The sequence below is a fragment of the Pelophylax lessonae genome, assembly GCF_965119305.1.
Source record: "Pelophylax lessonae genome assembly, chromosome: 3".
Lineage (NCBI taxonomy): Eukaryota > Metazoa > Chordata > Amphibia > Anura > Ranidae > Pelophylax > Pelophylax lessonae.
The window spans coordinates 344,275,605-344,301,561 of record NC_138770.1 but is presented as its reverse complement, the minus strand read 5'-3'; the positions used below and the strand labels follow the sequence as shown (position 1 = coordinate 344,301,561).

General features: G+C 41.3%; 1 protein-coding gene across 3 annotated transcripts in view; it reads right to left on the bottom strand.

Moving 5' to 3' along the window:
• Positions 1 to 5,526: 5,526 nt before the first annotated feature.
• The window catches only part of FAM135A (family with sequence similarity 135 member A), a 212,906-nt gene continuing 192,475 nt past the window's right edge, over positions 5,527 to 25,957 (bottom strand). For all 3 annotated transcript variants that reach the window (XM_082249041.1, XM_082249040.1, XM_082249042.1), the window contains 6 exons: positions 25,468 to 25,559; positions 24,891 to 24,988; positions 19,082 to 19,233; positions 18,137 to 18,247; positions 13,755 to 13,868; positions 5,527 to 6,450 (listed from right to left, as the gene is read on the bottom strand). In XM_082249041.1, the coding sequence (XP_082105167.1) occupies positions 6,245 to 6,450; positions 13,755 to 13,868; positions 18,137 to 18,247; positions 19,082 to 19,233; positions 24,891 to 24,988; positions 25,468 to 25,559 (773 nt within the window). In that variant the 3' untranslated portion in view covers positions 5,527 to 6,244. The remainder of the gene's footprint in view (positions 6,451 to 13,754; positions 13,869 to 18,136; positions 18,248 to 19,081; positions 19,234 to 24,890; positions 24,989 to 25,467; positions 25,560 to 25,957) is intronic.

The following is a 25,957-nucleotide window of genomic DNA, read 5'->3' as shown; positions in this document are numbered from 1 at the left end:
ATAGTGTTTGTGGTGCTCAGATATAATTCCTGTACAAGTTACACCTTAAAACCCTGTCAATTTTTTTGTTATTATCTGGTCCCCATTGAAGAGATTTCTCTTTATTTTGCTGCTCCAAAGATGCAACATGAAGTGAGGGGAATTCAGCTCTAATACAGATATTATCAAATGGATATCTCTAATAATGTTCCTAAAGTAACAGGTGTCCACATTGGAAGATTCACACTCACTTCTTTGTTTAGGTGACAAACTGTAAAATGTTGGATTTCCTGTCCCTATAATAATTGTTATAAGGACAAACAAGGCACATCCCCCCCCCCCCCCAACTGGTACACAGACATGACCTCATGACATGAGCATTAAAAAAAAAAAAAAAAAACTTACCGCATGGAGCAAATTGATATGTATGGCAACCAGTCTGAATCCATACTAATCTGGTTTCAATAGAGTGAATTGACTATACAGTAAGCTGGTATGCATCGCTTTTTCATAGATAACTGAGAAAGTCTGTTTTTTATTCCTCGTAGACAGGATTGCCATTTTACTGAAACTGCATTTGTATTGATTAATGTTGTTAATAGAGATGCAAACAGCGCAGTTTTTTTGTATGTATTTAAGCAAAAAAAAAAAAAAAGCATCTATGTAAATTATGATCCTATTTAAAAAAGTGCAACACCTTATTTTTCATCAACTATGTGACATAGGTTTTATAAATCTATGGGGTTCCATAAATAGATATTTTACTTAAAGTATATTAATTTCCTTAAAATATTAAAAACATTTTACATTTAAAACCATTTAAATCTCCAATGTGCTTTTACTGAAACCCATCAATATTGATAATACCTCAGGGGACCTTGTAGGAATACTGTCTCTGAAATATAAATGCAGGTTCTAGTTTTAATAATAAAAAACAGTATGGTGGTACGAAGTGCTTGTTACAGTTAAAAAGTAATTTTAGAGTAGAACTCACATATTACAAATACATATTCGCTTTTGGTGTACAATTAGGGATGTGGCATTGATTGAAAAACAAGGCCAACTTTTCCTTCTATAACAGATATTTCCATAGAAAATCGGTTATAAAATAGAAAATATTTCACTTTGGATTGACATCACTTGGGAAAGATCCTAGCCAGACTCAGAACACAGAACTATTCATGTAGCTGCAGCAAATAATGTAGTAGAACTCTATCATGGTTTAAAGAGAATTAAAGGCAAGAAATAGTACATATTCTTCATTAAATAAACAACCACAGGTAAAAAGTGAAATATTTTATTGGGATGATTGAATCTCTATGAGACTGAAACTAATGATTTCACTTTACCGATCACAGTAAACCATAAGAGGATTATACCGCTATTCTCAACGTCAAAAATCATCTCCAAAATGTTAGAAAACATACAAATGCATTTAAATAATTACAAAACAATGTTAAAACACAAAACAGGACAATTAAAACCTATCCATTAACTCCACAGGACAAAGGTGTGCTAAAGTTTGCACTTTGTATTTAAAACAAATAAGAATGGGGAGACAGCCGAGACACAAGTAAATGAGTCATATCTGAACATTTTCAATGCAGCAAGAGTTTTCAGAAGCCAGCTCCTTTCTATATATCTCTGCAGTTGGTTTTGGCAATATGGATAATGAGAATTACAGCTTGGATCCCCAGTTTCTGCTTAGGATTTCTCCATGGTATATTAGTGGGGGTCTCGGTCTTCCATAGCCCCATATGAAAAGCAATGCAGCCTCCTTTCCCCTTTTAGAATGCTCCATAGATTAAAATATACAATGATTTTAAGGGAGAAAATTTTAATTATCATGCTTTAACCCCAGTTTTATTAATTGATAAAGTGTGGGCTTACAGCGTTCACTCAAAGACAGGAACTAATAAGTATCAGTGCTCTCAATAATGGCGACATGTTGTTCCCTAAGCAAGGGGTCATTGGACACTAGTAACATCTCTGAAGTAAGAAACACTTGCTTCAGTGAGTTGGTCACTATTTTTATGAATTATTAGACTTTACATTACTGACTACTTGTTCAGTTCACAATTTTTGCCTCCCTTACAAGCAAGATTACATTTAAACATACAAGAAATGTAAAAAATATATCAATGGCAGGTTCTCCATTTTATTCCCAATAAGTGGAATCCTGAAAATGATCAAGGTTTGGAAAAGAAAATATATCTATTTTTTTATTTTTTATTTAGGCATTCATTAAAACCAAAAGCAGTAACAGACTGATACCTATAAACATGCATTCATTTTACACATATTTATATTTAGACAAAAAAGTCCAATAATTACAGTTCAAAGTACACAGCTTTTATCGTCAGTGCATAAATCCCAAAACATTAGCATGAAAATATTGTTCTTCAGAGCTATTAAGCACCAATAGTGAGAGTCTACAGACCTTGAACATTCTTCAATATGAAAAAAAAAAAAAACATTTTATCCAATCACCAAACAGGCTATTATTGTCCCACGCACATTCTGAATATTTACAATGCTTTATGTGTTAATATAACTTCTCTAAGACAAACATGGGGGAGTATTGCAATAATGTTGGATGTTCTGGAGGATAGACAGAAAAGATTATACTATGTGGAGGATTTTAGTAAAGATGGTTGGAAAGGCAACAGTTATAACAAATGCAAAAACCACCAGTAATTTGGCATTCGAGTACTTGTCAATCGTTGCAAAACTAAGCCATTTGGCAGACTTAAGCAATATTTTGCCCAAAAATTCAGTAGAAGCTACAAATATCACCAAGGTAAAATGTGCCACATGCATAAGCAATGTCAGTAATTCCTACTGATGTGTAAAAATGGTGGATCCGCTACCCATAATGTCTGCATTTACTGTGACTAGCAACAGGTTCACATTAAAGTAAGGTTCATGAATAAATAAAATCTCCACAGTTACATGACCAAAGAAAATAAGGATGACGACTATGATCTTTTCAGATTTCCCAGCATCACTGAAAAATGTAGCAGCTAGGTTTTTCCAGTTTGAGGATCAAAAACATTACCAAAAGTAAAATGGTTCGTCCTTCCAAATTATTTTCAGTCATTAGTGTGGAGTTAAAAAGTTGTGTGTGTTCATTTTCAGAAAAACAGGAATATATGGTACGATTACAGAAAAAGTATCTTGTGATGACAAAGTACCCACTAGTTTATTATGTTGATGAAGTTCAAATCATGTAGGACAAAAGTGAAGCTGATATTGCCTTGGAAGTTGCCAAAGGAAAAGAAAACGCATTTAAAAACCAACTGAAAACCTACGGGATAGGTGCCCTTTAATCAAGCGGTCAATGCAGATACACAAGGGTCTTTGTTTATTGGGTTACTTTACAACATGCCACCATTGCTTCTACTCTGTCATACAATATGTACACTGGCTATAAAGTAGTGTGGTAAGCTGAAGGTGGTAAGCTGAAGGGGCTTTATTCGAATGTGATTCTATCATTAAAAAAATAAAAGGTTATGATCAATATCACATTCCTTTTTTTAAAGAAGAAACTTGCAACTGAAAGCTCTTCAGGTTGGACTCCTCATTTAGGTTATGTTAGGAGTAATTTAAGAGCTATATCAATAATAGAAGTGTTTTAATAAACTAATTCAAGTACTGCATTTGATTTAGAAACGTATTTTCAAGGTCAAGTTATAAAAACAAGACTGACACCTAAAATGTCTCAAAAGGTAACAGTGCTTAAGTGGAGGCACTTTGTAGTGTCTGCAAGTACCAGTGCTAGTCTGATTCTTGTATCTCTGTGAAGTCCTCTTGGATCCTAGGGCAAAAACTGTAAAGAGGCCCACAACCTGTCACTAAGACTACCCCCTGTCATTCTGCCTAGTTGGCAGTAGAGGCACTGGTATTTGATAATTGAATGACGGGAGCAGATTTTAGCATCTGGAGTTATAACAACTTGCCTTAGCCTAGAGTCCAAGAAGCTTCCTGGGATCTGTTTAACGCCTAACAAAGGTAAGTGCGACATGGTGCCTGCACTTCAGTAATACGGTTTTCTATATAACCTTTGGTGGCAGGTCATATTCACTGCATTTTTATGACTGAACAACTAAATTAGTTTTCTAAATCAAATACCTAACCTAATGTATTCTATAAACCAAGCAACCCCAAGTCTAGGGGAAATGCATGATCCATAGAAGGTCTTTCGGCAAAGCAGTCCTAGTCTACTCCATGGCTACAACTGATGGAACCTGTGTACCTTTGGCACATACACCTGTAATTCTTAATAGCAGAGACTACATGTAATAAATGTACACGATGTTTGGCAGTGCTTCTGTCACAAACCAGGGAAACTATGCAATATCATGGCATCACAATTATGTGAATTATTTTATTTTTTTTACATATAACTCTAAATCTCCAGACCGGTCAGGATTTAAAATGAACCAATCAAAATAAAAACAGGAAATGTCATAGCTGACTGCTTTGTGAAGGTGCGGATTTCCAGGGCTGTTACACTATATAATGAGTTATTGTGCCACAACAAGCATGTGCACATCAGGTGCATCCTTGATTCAGGTCAGTAAATCACTGAGCAGCAAAATCTCAGGATCAGGACGACAGTATGCAAAATAGGTTGGCTATGACAGCTCCAATATTTTTTTTTTAAGCTGACTTTACATTACAGTTTTGTCAGCAAAATCACCACACTTGGCCCAACAACAACATTTTTGGGAGTTACTGAGATCCATGGAGTTTTGCCTGTGATGCAAATTATCATGTACCGTTCTTTGTCCAATATGATTTGTGAACCGTGCAGAGCATAAAACGAATCCAAGGTAAAAAAAAAAAAAAATAATACATTTGTGGAAAGCAAATAGGTAATATTGTTTTCTACAATGCAGGGCTATTTGGTAAAAAGCAGTGCTGTGCTACAAAAAATGTTTACATCATCTTATTTATATTATGAATAATGTTAGCATGCTTTTGAGCTTGTTGTCTGTTTCAATCCTTTTTTTTTCTTTATCATAAAATGATCAGACTAGCGTGTGTAATATAAACCCTGCCTAACTTTGTCCCCAAGAAAAGCATGCTTGGACATGCAGCAGTTCACTTAGATCACATTAGATAAAGAAGCACATTTTACCAAGCTTGTCAGTATCCAGACCGATATTACAATATAATGCTAAATTTACTCTGAAGCACTTTGAACAACTTTATGAACTGTCCAGGCACATAGTTATGATTATATATCAATGTGACTGTCTGCTTTAGCCCTGGATAATTAAACTGAAGGTGACCAAACTGCTGGAATTCCTATGGAACCAAAAAGTAATTGATTTCTCTAATTGCTGCAGCATGGTCATAAAATGATTCACTAAGAAAATGTAAAAGGTCTGTATAACTGTTGTCCCATTTTGCCAATGAAGAATATGCTGCCAGTCATTTAATGTCCATACAATGTGAAATGAGTGAGATTCTCCATCACAAAGAAGAATAAAGGCTGCCTGAAATAGGCCACATAAGCTTAATACTCAGCACTCATACCTCCACAGTAAAAGCATTTACGGTAGGTAACTTTGGTAAATGAAAGCCACTCTGTACTGTCATGCTTCTTGAACTTAAAACATCTCCACTGAACAACATAAAATGAGGCTTTGAAAACGGTCTCATACATCAAGGCTTGGTTCTGGTCATCTATAGTGATCAAAGTAACAAGTTTCAGTGTATACAAAGATAGAATGTAAAGGAAGGAACATCACACCATGCCCTTCACAGCTATTTTCAGACAAATGGATGGAAGAAGCATACTGAGGGTTACCATGGTCAGTCCAGCTGACCTTGCGTATCAGCCTGCTTGTGTCAGACATAACATTGATAAACAAATCCATTTTGCACTGATGGTTAAATTCCACCAGATTCATGGTACAGAGCAGTCTGCATAAAAAGAACATTTCTTGACTGTGTGAAAACATTTGAGCCAGGCCCTTACAAATTTATTGTAATCTATTCTGAAATAGTAAACCGATTTCCATTTACATTTGTAGAGGTGGTGTTGACTTCCATAAATATAAATGAATAAACCACTAACGTATTTCAAGTTGGATGATATAAATGATCTTCCAGTAAAGAAGAGTAAAGGAGAGGAAAAAGTGAACAATATATAAATATAGCTCAAAATACAATGGCAGCTAACACTTTAATACCACATAGTTTGAGATTTATTGTTAATGAGGTATTACATAAGCATCTGGTAAAGTCCTTCTTTCTACTGGAAATATCTGAGGCCAGCGACCAGAAAGAATTTTTCCAAAAATACTTCAGAGTCAAGAACTGCAATGTGTGCTGCACGTCCAATGAGAGAATTGGCTGTATTGGGCAAAGCATGTATGACGTCGTATCGCACTAGATTACAGTCTTTGTTCTGCAGAACTGGTTGAAGGATATTTTGGATCATCTCAGCATACACCGGCCCTGCAAAACACCATAAATTAATTCACTGTAAAATAAAAGGACACTTGCCATTGGTACTTTGGTTTCCTATGCACATCAAAGGAAACCCAACACAAGATTGGATGATTTTCAGCACTGCTTTATGCTTACTGCTGTTGTCATAATCGGTGGTTATACTGAAGATTTTATACATACACAGACATTTATCAAAAGATTGATTACAACTGGTCATTGTATTAAACTCTACTAAAAGGCCATCACTTATGGTTCTTTATTCAGATCTGCTCTTTGAGCCGCTATGAGATAAAACACAGTCTGCTGCTACAGAAGACCGCTGCACAGCTCATTTCATGTAAGATCAAATTTCATTATAAATGATTCTAGTACCTGTATTAGAAGCAGAATATTGCACATATTTGGACCAATAGAAAACAGGGAGAGACCAGGGGCTTCTGTTAGCTTTACCACCTGATTTTCTAAAATATGGGGCTTAACTAACTTAGAAACGAGTATATCAGGATTTACCCAAATAGCAACTCCATCTTTATTGGAAAAAAAAAAAATGGGAGGAAGGCTCTACTGCTATAATAGACAAACGATCACATTGTTCTCATGCATTCTGGTGGGAATATACTCCAGCCACCAGGAGCATTGGTAATGTTGGTTTTAAGGCAGGTCCGAACAGGCAACTTCCTTTGAAGAACAATTAAGTCAGATGTTCCTTAAATTTAGCATCGGCACTCAGGGCATATAGCCAGAGTACCCTAGGTATGTGAAAGGGCATCAGCTACACTTGTGAGAAAAGCTTAGAGGATAACAATAGGCTATCATAGCAGAAGAGCAAAGCTCCAGATATTTTCACCAAGCGCTCGCTGAAAACAGGGGTCTACTCTAGCAAGGAGTCCTCATTAAGGGATTTAATACAGACTGACACAGTTTTGCAAATCAAGGTCACCATCAATACAAGTCGGAGTCTCATTTCAGTTTATTTAAACTGGGATCTAAATGGGGAATCCAACGGTCTGCCCGTGAAATCCCATTAACCTGTTTGGTAGTATGCCTGTTATCATGAATTACTGGAGCAGCTACAAGGAGAAAGACCAACAAGCAATAAATTACCTCCTAAAGGGAAAAAGATCCACTACATTCGCTGGAGGGACCCAGGATCCTACAGGGTGTTTCTAGTCCCCATAGAGGAAAGACTTGAGGGTGTAACTAAAAGGTCTTTGAAACTATGAGCACTCAAAAAGACCATAAACCCAAAACAGCTGGCTGATCCTCCAAATGTAGAGCGGTACCTACTATATCAGGTTAAAAGCAACCCCCTAAAAATATGAATAATTTGCATGTGCTTCAAAAACCTCCTCTCCAAGAGAAGACTGTGGACTCTGAATTAGAGATGGTAACAGGGACCTAGGACATGCTTTAGGTTGAAAGCCCAGATAGGTCAGAGCTAGAGACTAGGATGGATGGTGCCAAAAAATGCTCAGAGCCTCTGTGTGCAGATTTCTGTAGTAGTTGGGCACAAACAATGTCCACAGAGGTCCTTGTAGATCCAGGGGAGAACTGGCCTGATAAAGCTGAGGATGACCCTATATTAATAGGGGTCCCAGGTTCTAGATTCCAGGTGCTGGCTTCTTCCAGAGATACCAGTTAAATGCCTCTAGAAATTGTAGGTAAATGTGGACTAAGGTCACTAGTCGGATTGGGACTATCCACATAGCGGATTACACCAACATTTGGTTCCCTCAACAAAAGTAAAACCTGCACGGACAGGAAAAGAAAAAAATGCACCAACTGTGACCGGCCTTACTCACTCTGTGAGCCTTCAAAGAAAGGGTTATATATCAGAGGCTGTGTCATGGCTCTAGACTGGAAAGCATTCTGCAGCAAACAGTGCACAAAGGTTTGGAAAGCATTACAATATAGAGCCAAATGCCTTAAGGTCACATTCCAAGCTAACCTTACAATCTTCCAGTCCAGCAGGGTCCAGGTACAGCCTCTAAAGCGGTTACTAAGATTAAGCTGATCTGGGTAGCTACTTTATAGAGCTCAGCTAAAGCAGAGATATGGAAATCTTCAGTGAAGTTACCAAGGAAAAAACACCAGTAATGTATCAATCGTCTGTATTTGCAGTGAAACATGCTTTTACTACTCCCTGTGGAACCTAAGGGGTTAATCCTCTGCATGGTGTAAAAAAGCTGTTTGATTCGATCTTCTCTGATCCTCCCCTATCCATCTCCTAATAGTACCGAGCCTCGTGGGTACTCTGCACATGCTTAGTTTGTTGTGTATTGCTAGAGAGGAGTCTTTTTTTTTTTTGGAGGGTGGGGGTGGGGGGGGGGGGGGGAGTTGAGGGTGCATGTGATCAGCACAGGGCCAATCAGCACTGTCCAGAGGACCAGGGGTCATGCAGCCTCACAGGACATTCTGAGAAGAATAAAGACTCCTCATACAAGCTTTAACCAGTGCTTGGCTGGACACTGATCAAAGTCACACGACTGTTATATACTGCTGATGAGAAAAAGGTATTTAGCAGTTTATAGTTTCTAAAATAATTACATTTCCATTTTCTTTGTACTGTGGGAGACCAGATATAGTGAATACATGGTCCTGGGTTTAGGAACACTAAGTAATTACAGGAAAAACATATCATATATATAAAAGGCTAGCAAAAATTAGAAGCCTTTTTTTTCCAGAAGAGCTGAGCATAAGGCATTCAACTTCAAAACACTAGCAAAAACATTGGCATACTGGGTAGAGGTGGGGTTTTACAGGGTCTGGCTTACAATCTTTTCTGTTTGCATCCTCTTGTGAGCAGGGGTATAGCTTGACTATTGCAGAACTCCGTTGTTACTTAATGATAAAGAAAACATTTTATTTTTTGACTTACCGTAAAGTTCATTTCTCCGATGTTCATTGACTGACAAAGCTCCTGACATTCATAACCATTGGGTTTTACTGCCCCTACAGGAGTAGGACACTAGGCAGAAAAGAATTCTAGCTACACCCATGGGCAGTCCCAGGGGGTAAACTCCCTCTTTCTGCTATAGCCACTCAGTTTCGTTACAAGCAGTATCAGGAGAATTATAACTCCACAGAGGGGTGGGTTCTGTGTCCGTCAATAAACATCAGAGAAATGGATTTTACGGTAAGTCAGATATCCCATTTTCTCTTTCATTCATTGACAGACACAGTTCCTGATATTCATAACCATTGGGACATCCCAAAGCAGTGTTAAACATGAGGGGTGGGAACAACAAAAAAATTCCCAAGGCTAAACATTAGCCAACCAGGCAACAGAAGCTCAACCAAACAACTAGGGCACACCTGAAAAATATCAACACATCCCCAATGAGAGTTAGTTCCTCTTAAACAGCAGCCTGCAAAACCTTGCGGCCAAAAGAAGCATCTGCAAATGCCAACACATCCACTTTTATAAAACTTTGTAAAAGTGTGCACCGACGACCAGGTAGCCGCCTTGCAAACCTGCGTCACTGACGCCTGATGACAGAAAGCCCAGCAGGCACTAAGCGCCCTCGTAGAGTGTGCCTTGACAGGGAAAGGAGGAACCTGACCCCTGATGGAATAGGCCTGAACTACCGTCTGTCTAATCCATCTTGAAATGGTCGCAGAGGGAGCAGGCAACCCTTTTTGAGGTCTATCCAAGGGTATGCAAGGCAATTTCCTTCAGATGTTTAGGCCTGGGACACAGGGAAGGAAGCCTACACAATGTCTTCATTCAAATGAAAATCAGAGACAACCTTTGGAAGGAACGACAGCACAGGAGTGAAGAACCGCAGACACCCTGCGTGCAGAGGTGATAACCACTAAAAAGGCCACCTTCTGGGACAGCGTAAGCAGGGCAATCTCCCGAATATTTTCAAAGGCAGGCTTCTGTAAAGCCTAAAGAACCAAATGAAGATCCCAAGGCGGCAACGGAGCCCGCACTGGAGGAAGCAAATGTTGGACACCCTGAAGAAAGGTAGGCACCAGGGAGTGTGTGGCCAAAGGTCGTTGAAAGAAGACCGCCAAAGCCGACACCTGGCCCTTGATGGCACTCAAGGCCAATTGCTGTTCAACCCAGCATTGAAGGAAGGTCAAGATCCGAGCCACTGAGGAAGAACCCCAAGAGACTCACCACGCAATGTACGTCTACCACATACGATGGTAGATAATCATCTAGATTTTCTTGCTTTCAACAGTGTAGAAATCACTGACTCAGATAAACCCTTATCCTTCAGCACCTGGTGTTCAACAGCCAAGCCGTCAAAGCCAGCAACTGTAAAGCAGGATGGAAGATCTGTCCTTGGGACAGCAGATCCTCCCTGAGAGGAAGCTACCAAGGAACATCGGCGACCAGCCACACCAGATGGGCGTACAAAGCCACGCAAGGCCAGTCCGGTGCCACTAAGATGACCGGAATCCCTTCTGCCTCGATCCTGCGGAGAGGCCTGGGCAGAAGCTTGAGAGGAGAGAAGACGTAAATCAGATGATACTGACCCCACGGGGCCACCAGTGCGTCTGTGGCATCCGCCAGAGGATCTCTTGACCGAGCCACAAACCCATTCACCTTTCTGTTGATCCAATACGCCAACAGATCCACCTCAGGAGTGCCCCACCGGAGACCCAGCTGATGAAACACCTCCGGATGAAGGGACCACTCCCCATGGTCCAAGGCCTGTCGACCGAGGTAATCCGCCTGCCAATCCCCCCCCCCCCCCCGGGAATGTGTACGGCAGAGAGGGCTGGAACGAACCGTTCTGCCCACCTTAGAATGCCAGCTACCTCCAGAGCCGCTAGGACACTTCTTGTGCATCCTTGGTGATTGACATAAGCCTCGGCCGTGGCATTGTCGGATTGAATGCGCACTGGACAACCCTGAAGACCATCCATCAAATGATCCAAGCACAGTCGGATCGCTCGGAGTTCCAAGACATTGACCGGGAGTCTGGACTCTTCCAGTGTCCAGATCCCCTGAGCAGAATGCTTGCCGAGGATGCCTCCTCATTGCCGAACCAGCCAGAGCCGAATCCTTAAAGACCGGACTATTCAACCGGAATCATGGTTGCCTTGTTTAATCAGGAAACCACCAACGGTGGCACAGTCCACTTCTTAAGAAGGGACTCCTCATAGGAGTAACGCCTAGTAAAGCCCTTAGGGACCCCACGGGGATTGCTTTGGTCATTTCCACTCTTTAGCGACAATACTGTCAAAATAAGCGGGGAAAAGAAGGCTTGTGAGTGCCAAAGGGCACCTGTTCCTTCGTTGCAGCTTTAGCTGCGTCCTCCATCTTCAGGGTCTCAAGCACAGATACAATCAGTGCACCCACCGGTGCCTTTTCGTACACGGTCGCAGACATAGAGGAATTATCCTCTATCAGAGGATGCCAGGCACATGGTTGCAGACCCAGCAGGGCGAACCACGTCCGCCATGGCCAAATCAGATTCAGGATCTAATAAGACAGATGAGGCATTGGGGTCGAGACTCTCTGCAATCCAGTAGCAGCCTCTTCTGAGTTGAATGGTGTCATTTAACCCTCTTCCAAAGTGTCAAAGACCTATTCCCTAGGAAGTGTGATCAAGCTACCCGGGACTCACAGAAACAGAGATCATTACGTGACATAGTTCTATGCAGTATTCAAGACCCGCCCACTGTTGGAGGAGGAAGAGCACTGAGAAAAAAATTTGTAAATATTGATGTTTGGCTTTATAGAAAAAGTTTTGTATATATTTAATATGATTTTATGAGTCTTAAAAATAAAAGCAGCGACTATCAACTTCAGAAAGCCTGTATTCAAAGGGATAAAAAGAGATTTTTGGGCCATAGAGTGGCAGACTAGGTGGTGCAGGAGTGTTTTAAATAAGAGAAGGCACTTGGGGTGCCTGATAAAAAAGCGTGGGCATTATCGAAAGCTGAACTCCACTAATTGAGACACTTTCTAAAATGTTCTGGATTACTGTGAAGAATGCCAGGAGTATAGGGATAACTGTACTCCTAAAGCTCAGTAAAACGGGACTTGCAATTAGAGAAAAAAAGAATCTACAAGGGGGAATGCTCCTGGTTGGACTTTACCCAAAAAAAGCCAGCATCTTTTAGAAAGTGGCTGAATAATAAAGTGGCTGCGTTCCTGCCTGGAGTAAACCGTTTAGTACAGGCTTACATTAACTTTCTCCCATCCGCGGTACAGCCTATATACGGCTGCAGCGCGGACTTGAATTTTCGGGAGGCCAGTGACACGCCCCCCCGCGCGCTCCCGCGAGCGCGCATCGGGGGGAGAATCTGTGTCGGCCGTGTCACAGATCGTGGTGAATGGCCAATCACAGCGGCCATTCACCACGTGATCAAGCCGTCCAATGAGAGATGATCTCATATGTAAACATATGAGATCATCTCTCATCGCCGGCGCTCCTTCCTCACACAGACACTGCAGTGTGAGGAAGGAGGGGGAGCCGACAGCCGCTGGGGACACACAGGAATGTAATCAGGGCACTGATCACCAGTGCCCTGATTACTAAAAGGTAAAAAAACCACACACATTGCCCCCCCATCAGTGCCCGCCATCAGTGCCCCCATCAATGCCCCACAATCAGTGCCCATAGTGCTGCCAGTCAGTGCCCATCAGTGCCTGCTCATCTAGGCACTGATGAGCACTGACTGGCAGCACTATGGGCACTGATGGTGCTGCCCATCAGTGCCGCCCATCAGTGCCACCGTCAGTGTCCATCAGTGCCATCCGCCAGTGCCCATCAGTGCCGCCTATCAGTGCCCAGCAGTGCCACCTATCAATGCGGCATATTAGTACCTCCTCATCAGTGCCCATAAGTGCCACCTCATCAGTGCCCATAAGTGCCACCTCATCAGTGCCCATAAGTGCCACCTCATCAGTGCCCATCAGTGCAACCTATCAGTGCCCATCAGTGCAGCCTCATCAGCGCACATCAGTGAGGGAGAAAAATTTACTCGCAGAAAATAAGAAAAACTTTTTTTTTTTTTTTTCAAAATATTCTGTCTTTTTTCTTTTTTTTGTAAAAAATAAAAAACCCAGAGGTGATTAAATACCACCAAAAGAAAGCTCTGTTTGTGTGAAAAAAATGATAAAAATGTCATATGGGTACAGTGTAGCATGACCGCGCAATTGTCATTCAAAGTGTGCGAGCGCTGAAAGCTGAAAATTGGCCTGGATGGGAAGGGTGTTTAAGTGCACAGTAGGCAAGTGGTTAAACACACTTAAATCACAAACGCAAAACGTAGGCAAAGTTCTAGCATGTCTTTATACTGTTTTTTAAGATTTACTGTAATATACACAGTGTGAGCTTCCCCACCTGACTGTTTGTCCTTAAGAGCAGTTTTGCACATTTCAATACGGGCAGAGTGATAGGGTACATATCGATCCTGTAGGGAACTGACCAGTACCACATTTCTGAAGTGCTCCAGACCTGAGAAAAATAAAACATTATATAGTCAAACAGGTTTGTTTTTCTTTTTACACAAACATTTTAAATATTGCTTAGACTTTGACTCTTAGTAAGGGACTCTAATGCGGGCCACAAAAATCCTGTTCATTTCAAACAGTGTGTATTGCAATAGACTACCCGTTTAGAGAGATATATATATATATATATATATATATATATATATATGTTTTGAATGCGGTCATTTTTTAAAATCTGGTGCCGAATACCCGGAAGTAAAGTCATGACATCACTTCCAGGTTTTTACACGGAGACCTGATCAGAGCTGAATGCGGCTTTGATCGGGTCTTCTCTCCGGAGGCCGTGGATGTAGGATGTCCGGGTCTCCAGGTGCTGGCAGCACTCATGCAGCCCCAGACCATGACACTCCACCACCATGCTTGACTATAGGCAAGACATACGTGTCTTTGTACTACTCACCTGGTTGCTGCCACACACGCTTGACACCATCTCAACCAAATAAGTTTATCTTGGTCTCATCAGACCACAGGACATGGTTCTAGTAATCCATGTCCTTAGTCTGCATGTCTTTAGCAAACTGTTTGCGGGCTTTCTTGTGCATTATCTTTAGAAGAGGCTTCCTACTGGGACGACAGCCATGCAGACCAGTTTGATGCATTGTTCGACGTATGGTCTGAGCACTGACAGGCTGACCCCCCCAACCCCTTCAACCTCTGCAGCAATGCTGGCAGCACTCATACGTCTATTTCCCTAACAATAACCTCTGGATATGATGCTGAGCACATGCACTCAACTTCTTTGGTCGACTATGGCGAGGCCTGTCCTGAAGAGAACCTGTCCTGTTAAACCGCTGTGTGGTCTTGGCCACCGTACTGCAGCTCAGTTCCAGGGTCTTGGCAATCTTCTTATAGCCTACTGCATCTTTATGTAGAGCAACCTTTCTTTTTTTTTTCTTTGGACATTTTCACTTAGGGGTGTACTCACTTTTGTTGCCAGCGGTTTAGACATTATTGGCTGTTGAGTTATTTTGAGAGGACAGCAAATTTACACTGTAATACAATTGGTACACTCACTTCTTTACAGTGAAGCAAAGTATCATTTCTTCCGTGTATTCCCATAAAAAGATATAACAAAATATTTACAAAAATGTGAGGGGTGTACTCACTTTTGTGTGATACCGTATATATATATATATATATATATATATATATATATATATATATATATATATTACATAGGTACATAGTTAGTGAGGTTGGAAAAAAAAGACATCAGTCCTTCCAGTTCAACCCATAATGTGTGTGTTGGCTGCTGACTGTACATTGTATACCCCTTTATGTTGTGGTCTTTAGGGTGCCCATCTAAGTTTTTTGAAACTTTCGTTGCTGCCTGCCGATACCACTGCTTGTGGAAGAGAATTCCACATCCTTACCACTCTGACAGTAAAGAACCCCTTACATAGTTTAAGGTTAAACTGTCTTTCTTCTAGTTTTAGTGAGTGGCCCCATGTCTTATTGTATTCCCTTTCTCTGAAAAGTTTGTTCCTTATGCTATGGTCACCAGTACAGTATTTGTACATTGATATCATACCCCCTCTCAAGCGTCTCTTCTCAAGAGAGAAGTTCAATGCTTGTAGTCTTTCTTCATAGCTGATGTCCTCCATTCCCTTATTTTTCTCTGTTTCCCTTCTCTGTACTCTCCTCCAGTTCTATCTATCTCTCTATATAGAGGGCTTGACAAATTTTCTTGAAATCTAGGAGCCAGCTAAAAAATTTAGGAGCCAGTTTTTTTTTTTTTTTGCGCATCCTGAATGGCCGTCTCCTGTCAGACTGGCTGCCATACACACGGCCCAATGGCGGACAGTTTTTAATGAACTGGCTGATGCTGCCCGGCATTTGACCCATGTGTACTTTGTTTACTTCTTCTGAGAAATATTAAAGGAATACTGAAACCACGAGCACTTCAGTAATTTGAAGTGGTCATGGTGGCAGAAGTCAGCAACACTGCACATGCTGGGATAGTTACAATTATGTGCTGGGGGCTAGCTGCACCCCTAGCACCTGTGACTTACGGCTGGCGGTTACTGCCAGCTGGTACTGCTGTGGGTACTGCTGACTGATACCGCTTGCTGGTATTACTGGCAGGTACTGCTGGCTGGTATTGCTGGAAGGTACTGCTGTGGGTACTGCTGGCTGGTACTGCTGGCGGAAAAATGCTGGCTCCTGAGAAATATGACCAACAACGGAGAGTGTGAGGGGCGGCGCAGTAGGAAGCATACAGAGCCAATGCTCCCTGTATCTCTCCTCTCACAGGCGGAGTGCATTTGACATCACTCCGCCTGTGACAGGAGCTGGACCTTATACAGGAAGCATTGGCTCTGTTCGGTCACAGCTGACAGACATCTTTCTGTCGCCAGACATCCCAAATCTCCTGTGAGGTGCGAGAGTCTCCCGAATGCGGGCTCGGCACTTGCGGGTATCAGAGAGCCGCAGCCCGCATGCAGGAGATTCCAGCACCTCACAGGAGATTTGGGATATCTGGTGACAAGACACCCGTCGCAGTGTAACCCAGCTGCCAGGCCGCTAATTCTAGTCGCCTATATATAATATATATATATATATATATATATATATATATATATATATATATTTATTTTTTTTTTTGTTAATGGATGCTTTGTTGACAAATACAGTTGGGAGAAACCATGTCGGTCCAAAGTCTCACCCAAACTTTTACACGGAAAGCTCACAAGCAACAATGATATACATTGTATGCTGTAATCACTGCATGCTTCATACATTTTGAAACACAAAATATAACATCTGCTCAGAATGTAATTCAATGGGAATCTCTCTGTGCCAAACATATAGGAGACTACTACTGAACAAGTTTACATTTACTTTTATTACTTGAGCTGTACTTTTCCAACTTCAGTACAAAGCCACAGCAACTTTAAGATAGCCATTAAGGTTTCACTTATTGTATAGGGAAATGGTAGTTGGTAGGGCTTAATGTCAGACCCCTAGCAATAATAAAACATTATGGAGGTAAATTCCAACTGAACTTTAGTTTAAATAAATAAGCTAAATATATTTCAGGTGCATAAAAAAAAAAAAAAAAAAAAATGCAATGTCTTATAGCTTTTTTCTTTAACAAATCAGCTACAGCCTTATTTGAAAAAGCATGCCGTGTCCTGCAAGCTCAAACCAGAGTATGACCCTTGCTCTGGAAACAGTAGTGTCTCTGCAGGTATCCAACACACCCCCTTGATGAGCGAAAGACAAAGACTGCCAATCAGCTGATTGGAAATAAAAGTATAAATAAGCAGGGAGCACCTTTGCAATGAGGAAGCAGATTTCACACAGAGAGCAAGAGGCCCATTCTGCAGCTGCTGGCAGGAGACAGGCTGTGGCTGACTTAGAAGGGAATCGAGCTGTAAGACTTTGAACACCTTTATTTTGACCTGGAATTTATTAGTCAATATAAAATTAAGGTTCAATTGGGTTTCAACCACCTCCCGCCCTGGGGAGGACTGGGTCAGGGGGGGTAATTGCCCCCTGGGCTGCTCTGATTCCCCATAAAAAGGCTGCACTGCTTCTGCCACAAACATGCTTAAAGGATTCCTGAGTGCAGGTTGAAGTTAAAAGCGCAGCCCCCCCCCCCCCCCCCCCAGCATTGATGGTATAAACTGTGTCTGAGCAGAGGCAGGTTCTATGCCCCACTGGAGACTCTTCTGCCCCGGCCAGCCCCAACCGAGCTGTCCCAGCCCCCCCAACCTCCCACTGCTGGCCAGGTCGGAAACCTGGATTCAGCAGGTAAGAAGAGAGTATCTGGAGCAGGGCTTCAGCTTGGAAAGGCGGTCAGGAGGAAGACTGGGAGAGTGAGAGGGGGTTAAGGGAGAGTAAGAGGGGGGTGAGGGAGAGTAAGGGGGGGGGGGGTGAGGGGGAGGGGGGCCGAGTCGCTGCATCATAGGCCTCTTGTTTATACTTGCCCCCTGGACCGAAAGTAGCCAGTCTGCCCCTTCTCCCGCCCACACGTCCCTTTTTAAAATGTTCCAAACTCCTGTTGGGGTGGGATGGATTGGCCTTCATGTGACCACCGTGACTGGCTGTAAAAATGGTCACAAGATCGAGAGCCAGTTTCTCCGGCTACTGGACGTTCATGAGGACTGAGAACTGTCTTTGGCCGACAGGAAGGTTAAACTAGTTTCAGAAAGGCACGTTTGCACATTTAAAAAATGTCTGAAAACATCCCTTTGAACCAAAAAATACCTGGTTTCTTGCTTAGTTTGTACAGGAAGGTTTGTCGAGGATCTGAGTGGTCACGGCAAGTCAGTTGTAACAATGAGCCAGATTTTTTCCACTTCTGCATGAACCACAAGCCTACAATACAAACAATATACATCAGTGCCAAAAAACTATAAATGATCTAAAGTGAAGTAACCATATATAACCACTGCTTATTTCGGCTTTCCCACAATCTAACATGGATGTAACACGAAAGTAAAGGCCCTTCAACAGTTTCTTATAAATACTTGAGAGGAGTCAGATATGCACATACGACCTGAACACAAAGATCTTCCCTTACAGATTTGTGCTATTATCACCCAGATGTGTATGTTTATAGTTATATAAGAGGGGGAAGACAGCCTGAGGATATCTAGTTACTGGTTTACCTTTCCATGTTGGTTACTCCTGAGACTGGAGGCATCAGTGGAGGTCTACTGGTGCCAACAGCCATGGAAATATAAGCATGGAACAATTAAATAAGTTCAGTGAACCTTTAGAGTCGGTTCACACTATGGCGACACGACTCCGTACTAATTCAGGGGCGACTTCTGAAGTCCCGTGCACCTCGACTTCGGCGCGACTTGCACAGACTTCATATAATTCAAGTCAATGCAAGTCGCTCCGAGGTCGCCCCGAAGTAGTACAGGACCCTTTTTCTAAGTTGGAGCGACTTGTGTTGCTCCTATTAGAACAGGTCCTGTAGCAGTCAATGGACCGTGACTTATCAGGCTGACAAGTCGCGGCAGTGTGAATCGAGTCTTGGTAAAATACTGGCTTCACATAATGCTAGCCAACATAAAAATTCTACACATTGTAGTTTCTGAGGTGGAATTCCCATTTTATAAATTTTTTTTCCTACCATCCCAGCATAGCATGAAAAGCAAAAGAAACAGTTGCTTCTTGGTTGTACACAACCTTTTTTCTTACCTGTGTTGACAAGAGCACTGCTGTTGTAGAGTGTACCCAGATGTGGACCAGATAAGGAAAGGAAAGTGTGCAGCTTGCTAAGATAACATTTGAACCTCGGCCGTGAAATAACTGATCGTATAATTAAATTCCCCAATGAGTGTCCTATAAAACTAAAAGAAAACATGTATGTTAAATCGGCATAATTAAATCGGAATAAAAAAAACAAAAAAAAAACGAATCCAAATATGTGCAGAAGAACAACACTGAATGACTGGAGACCAACTTTAAGTTGAACTTCACGGAAACCGCACCGTTTAATATATAAAAACGTTATCAACCAAATGATGAGTAACACTGTGCAGCCAGTCTTGTGATTCAGGCATACCTGCCAGAAAGCTTAGGCAGATCCCTGATTTCAACTGAAGCAGCACAGTTTGTTCAATAACCTTTTGACTTAAAAATAGAGGAAGAGCAGCATGGTGATGAATATTCACTGTTTATTCTGCTCTTTTCTTCTGTCAGCACAAGTGCACTGTAGCAGAGCCTGACTGACTGCTCTCTCCCATTCTGAATGCTTCTGTACAGAAGATTACTAAAGGTTAATAGAAAAATAAAACCAGCTGCAGCAAGAAAATATTAATTTATGGCTTCACACCGTTAAGGCGTAATCTCAAACATGTATGGGCAGCAGTGTCCTTCTTTATTCAGAATCCTAGTTTGCAGTTAGTGAATATAATAAATAAATAATAATGTAAACAAAAATAGGAATTTTGAATTACCTGTAAATGACTCATCTTTGAGTACCAGTACAGGACTGGTATCCATAGACCATGGATTATATGCTGCTTACCTTCAAGTGAATGGACACTGTTTTTGCTAGGGCTACTCCTAGTGCATACCCATAAAACCATGCCCATTTTTTTGAGGCTCCAGTTTTTTTTAGCAAGCAATAAGGAGTGATCAAAACACTTAGGGGGGGAAGGACCTGTGTCCTGTTCTGTACTCCAAGATATGAAATATACAGGTAGGTCAAAATTCCTAATATAGTAATAGTAAAGTACAGGACAAAGGAGTTAATTCATAGAACATGGGACATACCCAAACAAACTGAAGGGTGGGCAACAACCTAGCAAAGAGAACTGCCAACAGACTCACAAGAAAATCCACAGGTTTAAAGAACACAAACACACACTCAGATAATAGCTTTGGCCACATGGTGCTTTAAGCTGTTGTTAGTCTGAACGTCCACCTAGTAGAACTTGTAGAAATGTATGAACAGAGCACCAGGTGTCAATGTTGCAAATCTGGAATACAGATGATTGATGTTGAATACATCAACAGCCCTAGCAGAATAGTCTCCGATGGGAAAAAATAAACTTTTTCCCTAAGAGCATATGCCCTGGAAATTAGTTGGCTAATCCACCTGGTAATAATGGATCAGAGATCAGGGTATGCTCTATGAAGGACTCCAGGGTAGACCAAAAAGGGACTCAGTCTTGTGAAAGGAGGCTTGGCTGTAAAGCCCTAATTTCTGACAGCTTTAACCAAATACAGACAATGGAATATACATTTCCTTGTCGGGTTTTGTGGTAGGACAGAGGGAAGGAAGAATGATGTCTTCATAGAGGTGGGGGGGGGGGGGAGAGACCATCTCAGATTACTGGCTGACCCCCATGGGATTGGGTTCAGGTATTGTCCCAAGGCTAATCAATCTGGAAAGCTCAAGACAAAAAGAAGTCAGAGATTGACAGAGGATTCAGATAAATATTATTTAATGGTAAAACAAAAATAAAAATAAAAAAGAAGAAAAAAAAGGAGGAGAACAAGCTAATCACCTAAGAATACTAGCAAAAAGCTGGTTTCTCACAAAGTGGGTGGGGATATATGGGTAAGCTCTAGGGGGCAGTGCTAGCAAATGTTTTTGCCAGAGTCCAATCACCTGAACGTAGCTAAAAGTAACCCATGATCTATGACAGCCTCTCTCAACAGGGGTGCCGTCTAAAGGTGACCAGGGATGTCATGGGAAAAATGTTTAAAATTTGCCCCAACTAATGCAGGCAGGTGGATCAAGCATTTTCTCAGAGACACATGTGACTACTTGTCCATTATCATTTAAAAGACTAATGCAATATTGTCAGCACTGACAGTTAAGGACACATCAGGCAGGTAACAGGTATAAACTTTATTAGATTTCTTTACAGAGAAGATGCAGTATACAATGTCATACATGCATGGGTAAAAGAAGTAACAATCAGTTTAGTTTGAATTTCAAGTAGAAAGAACAGTATTGATGTATTCAGATTTATACACAGCAATGTGGGAGAAAGACCAATGTCTAGAAAGCATCCGTAAAACATCAAAAGCAGGTATACAAAAATAACAAGGCAAAAGCATGGGAAAAAAAACAAACTAAAAAGGGCTGAAAAGGCAGCAGAAAGGGTGGGGGTTGTTGGGGGAGAGGGCAAAAGAGGGTGTGGGGGGAGGGAGGGTGATTTGGGGGGGGGGGGGAACAATTAGGGACTGTAAAAGGGGACAAAAAGGAGGCAAACTGTAAATACGGCTCAGTGAAGTAGGGTGACACTCACAACCTATGAGTCAATCCATGCTGACCAAATTTCTTAGAACAATTACGACTTTCATAAGGTAATATGTAGAAAGGTAAAAACAGCATTGATAGCCGTACCCGAGGAAGAGACAGCAGGCGGTGAGAGAGAGTTTGATTTAATGATTATTTCTCTTCAGGCGTAAAAGGACGCATAGAATATAAAAAGTTTTAAGTGACGGCTTAGCATTGCACCATCCAGAACACCCAAATGCAATATTTTAGGATCCAGTCTCAAAAGACAAACCGCAAACAGCATTAATAGTTCACAACAACACTTTTCAAAAGGGGCGGAGTATAGGGCAGGTCCAAACAATATGAAAGAAGGTGTCTTCCGTAAGCTGACAGCACACGGGGAGCTAACCAAAGAGTAAATGGTGGCTAAGCATTGGGGTATGTAGTAGGTCCTGTAAAGAAATTTTAGTTTGATAACCCTATCTTTGGCAGAGATCATTTTAGTGATGTAATGGCATGTAGACTTGTCCTAGGCATCCTCTGATAAGTCCAGTATATCTGCCTGCCACATCTAGAGAAGTCTGTGTAATTGGTCGAGTGGGCAGAGGAGAGGCATAGGTAAATGTAGGCTAAAGGGCTTCCCCATCTTTATAGAGGTAAGTATCCTCTCCAGGGGGTCAGATTCCAGGGTGATGTGGTTAGGAAACTGACAGAACAGCATGTCTGGGTTGCAGATATCTTAACGTTATCCAATTAGGATGACGATATTCCTCTTTGAGCTCAGCAAAACGCTTCAACTTTCCCCCAGACATGATGTGTTTCAAGGCTACAACGCCTCAGGTGGCGCAGATTTATGGATCAGGCAAAGCCCATAAATGAGGTAATGTGGGATTAGTCCATAATGGCATATGTGGGGGAAACCAACAGGGACATATGGTACTATACCCTTCCCTGGCGCCATACCATAATAGTGATTCTCAGCAAGTGAGTGCAGTGTGTGCGGATTGTCTCCTGGATAAAAGAATCACAATCATACAGTAACCTAAGGGAATGAGGTTAGATTTGTCGCAGTTGATCCTTATCCCAGAGTATGCTCCAAATGCACCAGCCAGACTATGCGTGACCTGCAGGGAGGAGAATGGGTCATCTAAAAACAGTAGGGTATCTTGCACAGCATCCTTGCCCCTTCCCAGTTAGGGGTCCCAAGAATATGTGTGCAGAAGAAAAACAGAGGAAGAAGGCTGGCAATAGGCTGCATTTGTGCTCCTCTGAGTCTGTACAGGTACAAGGCAATGTCTGTAAAGGTAGAACTCTGGTTTGGCAATTGTCAACAGGGGTTATCTATAATATCTTTTAAAGAACAGCATTTCTGCATTATTTACTACTGACCCATGAACTTTGACGCAGATTTCAGAGGACAGTAGTTTGGAACAGAAAGTTCAGGGATCAGTAGATTTAGACAAACTACTGTCCTCTGAAATTTTCGTCACAAACTGACCACTGATCTCTGCATTACAAACTGCTGTCCTGCGTCAAACTACTGACCACTGGACTCTGACTTCTATTAGAGCTGCACGATTAATCGTATGAAAATCGCGATCTCGATTCACCCCCCCTGACGATCTAAACCTGACATATGCTCGATTCTTTGCATAGCTGCAGAGAGAACAGCTGTGGATTAAAAAAAAAAAAAAAAGCCTCCCGCAAACAAACGCCTATCAGCATTAAGGCTCCGTTCACATGTCAGCGTATGGATCGCGGGCAGAACCGCCGCGGTTCCGCCCGCGATCCGGAGATTATTGCAAATCGCGGGACGCCTGTGCGTTGCCCGTTGATTTGCAATAGCCCCCCAAACGCTGAGCGATGTTGCCGCGATTCCCGCCTGCCGAATCGCGGTAACATCGCGCAAAAAAAATCGCGGGACGCATTACGCCCAAAAAAGTACAAGAGCTTCTTTGGAGCGTATTGCGTCCCGCGATTTTTTTTCCGCGATGTTACCGCGATTCGGCAGGCGGAAATCGCGGCAACATAGCTCAGCGTTTGGGGGGCTATTGCAAATCAACGGGCAACGCACAGGCGTCCCGCGATTTGCAATAAGCTCCGGATCGCGGGCGGAACCGCGGGGGTTCTGCCCGCGATCCATACGCTGACATGTGAACGGAGCTTTAGTCTCCCAGTAACTATAAACAAAATGATTACATTGTATCTTTTCCTTCCCTCTGCCAGGGAGAAAGGAAGTTTAACCTCTTAAAGACTAGACCTTTTTCTGACACTTGTTACTTGCAAGTTAAAATCATTTTTTTTTGCTAGAAAAGTACTTAGAACCCCCAAACATTTTATATATTTTTTTAGCAGAGACCCTACAGAATAAAATGGCGATTGTTGTAATATTTTATGTCACACTGTATTTGCGCAGCAGTCTTTCAAACGCAATTAATAGACTTTAATGAATAAAAAAAAAAAAAAAAAAACGTAACAGTAAAGTTATCCCAATTTTTTTTTGTTACACAGAGAATCGTGATCTTTATTCCAAGCTAAAAAATCGTGATTCTCATTTTGGCCAGAATCGTGCAGCTCTAACTTCTATTCACTACACACATTACAATCGGAGTCTACAATCTCCTTTAGAGCTACCAACGAGCATGTAAAAGCTGGGTCTGCCTGGCTGAATACAGATTGACTGGATAGATTAGGTAAATTCTCATATTGCATAAATATGGCAGCACCAAATTTGCTTGTACAGAAATTGTATGTTTAGATTGTAATGTGTATGGGGTAAGCCTAAGGTTTTTGGACTAGAAGCTCAGTGTCCACTGCGCATCCATATCTGCCAGAATACAGTGGTTGTGTGTATCGTCCCAGGTTCAGGTTCCCCAATAATGGTAAGTAACAGTTTTCATTTGTTTTACATTTTAGACTAATGTGCCCTGAGACTGTGAATAATTGTCAAGGGTGCCTTGACTGATAAAAAGGATGAGAAACACTGGTCTATGAATACCAGTCCTGTGACCTGTACTGTACAGTTAGGATACAATATTTACTCTGGCCAATGCTGGGAACAACAGATAAAACACAGGGAAAACAAAGCAAGAAGTAAAAGGTTATGCTTGCAGAATTGCTTGAGATCCCAGGATATATTAAAAGAGCTAATATTTTGAGTATATCAAACCTTTAAAAACATTTATATAACATCTGCTAATATGCACATTTCAGCTATTACAATATGCTGCAGTAATTATGTTAACCAATCCACAAGGACATGACTCTTACCTGATCCTTGAAATAGCCAAACTGTAGATTTGAATATATTGTATAATTTCATCCAGAAGACGATCTGTCATTGAATCAAAGTCCGCAAATGTATCATTCTAGGGGAAAAAAAATCAGAAGATATTTTCATTGTTTTTAGAAAAGAAAATATATTTTCAGTTTTTTTCTTTATTGCAGAAGTATATTTTATGCTACTGGTACACATAAAATATTTATTTTTGTATTATCAGCACCGTTAATTGCTTGGTAATCTTCGTTCACATATTTCAGTTATACCTATATGAAAAGGTTGCACAAAATCACCACACAACATATATTATAAGAGCAACAAACAAAATGTAAGTGATGGTTGAGAACAGCAATTCTTGGTTGGTGAAGTATTCCTTTTGAATAATACTTTGTGCTAAAATATGACTAGAATTTATACCATTGAAACCATTAATTCTCTACATTGTGGCTTGCATGCACTTTATGTTACCCCTGAAACCTAGGAAATTGCAACCTGTAGAAAAAATAGTTCCTTTAAAGGGGTGGTGGTAGTGTTCACTAATATGTTTAATGTATGTTTCTTTCACACCTGATTCCTCTCCGACATAAGGAAGTCTTTTCGCCCTCCAGGTAGTCCAAGTTCTATGTATGTTCTTACCAACCGGAGGTCAGCACTATTGCCTACACAAAAAAAAAAAAAAAAAATAATTTAAAAAATATACTGTATATGTTTGCTACACAATACTGTGTATTTCCTTTTACAATTTAAAAAAAAAAACAGAAAACACCTGGAAAACCAACAGGTAAACAAGGAAATTGTAAAGACGTTGTAACAATTCTTGCAGAGCAATAGTGTAACACTGGGTGTCTTTTACTTATTATAAATTGATAAGCTCCCTGACACTTTTTTTTCTATGTAGGTCTGATGCTAGTCCCTCTAAGAGGTCCAAGACCTTTTTATGTAAGTGATAGTGAAATCTCTAAATACATGCACCACACCCTCAGATGTTGTTTGCACGAATTGTGTTTTTTTATTTTTCTATTCAAAATGTTTCAAATCAGCTCCCCCTGTTGGTCGG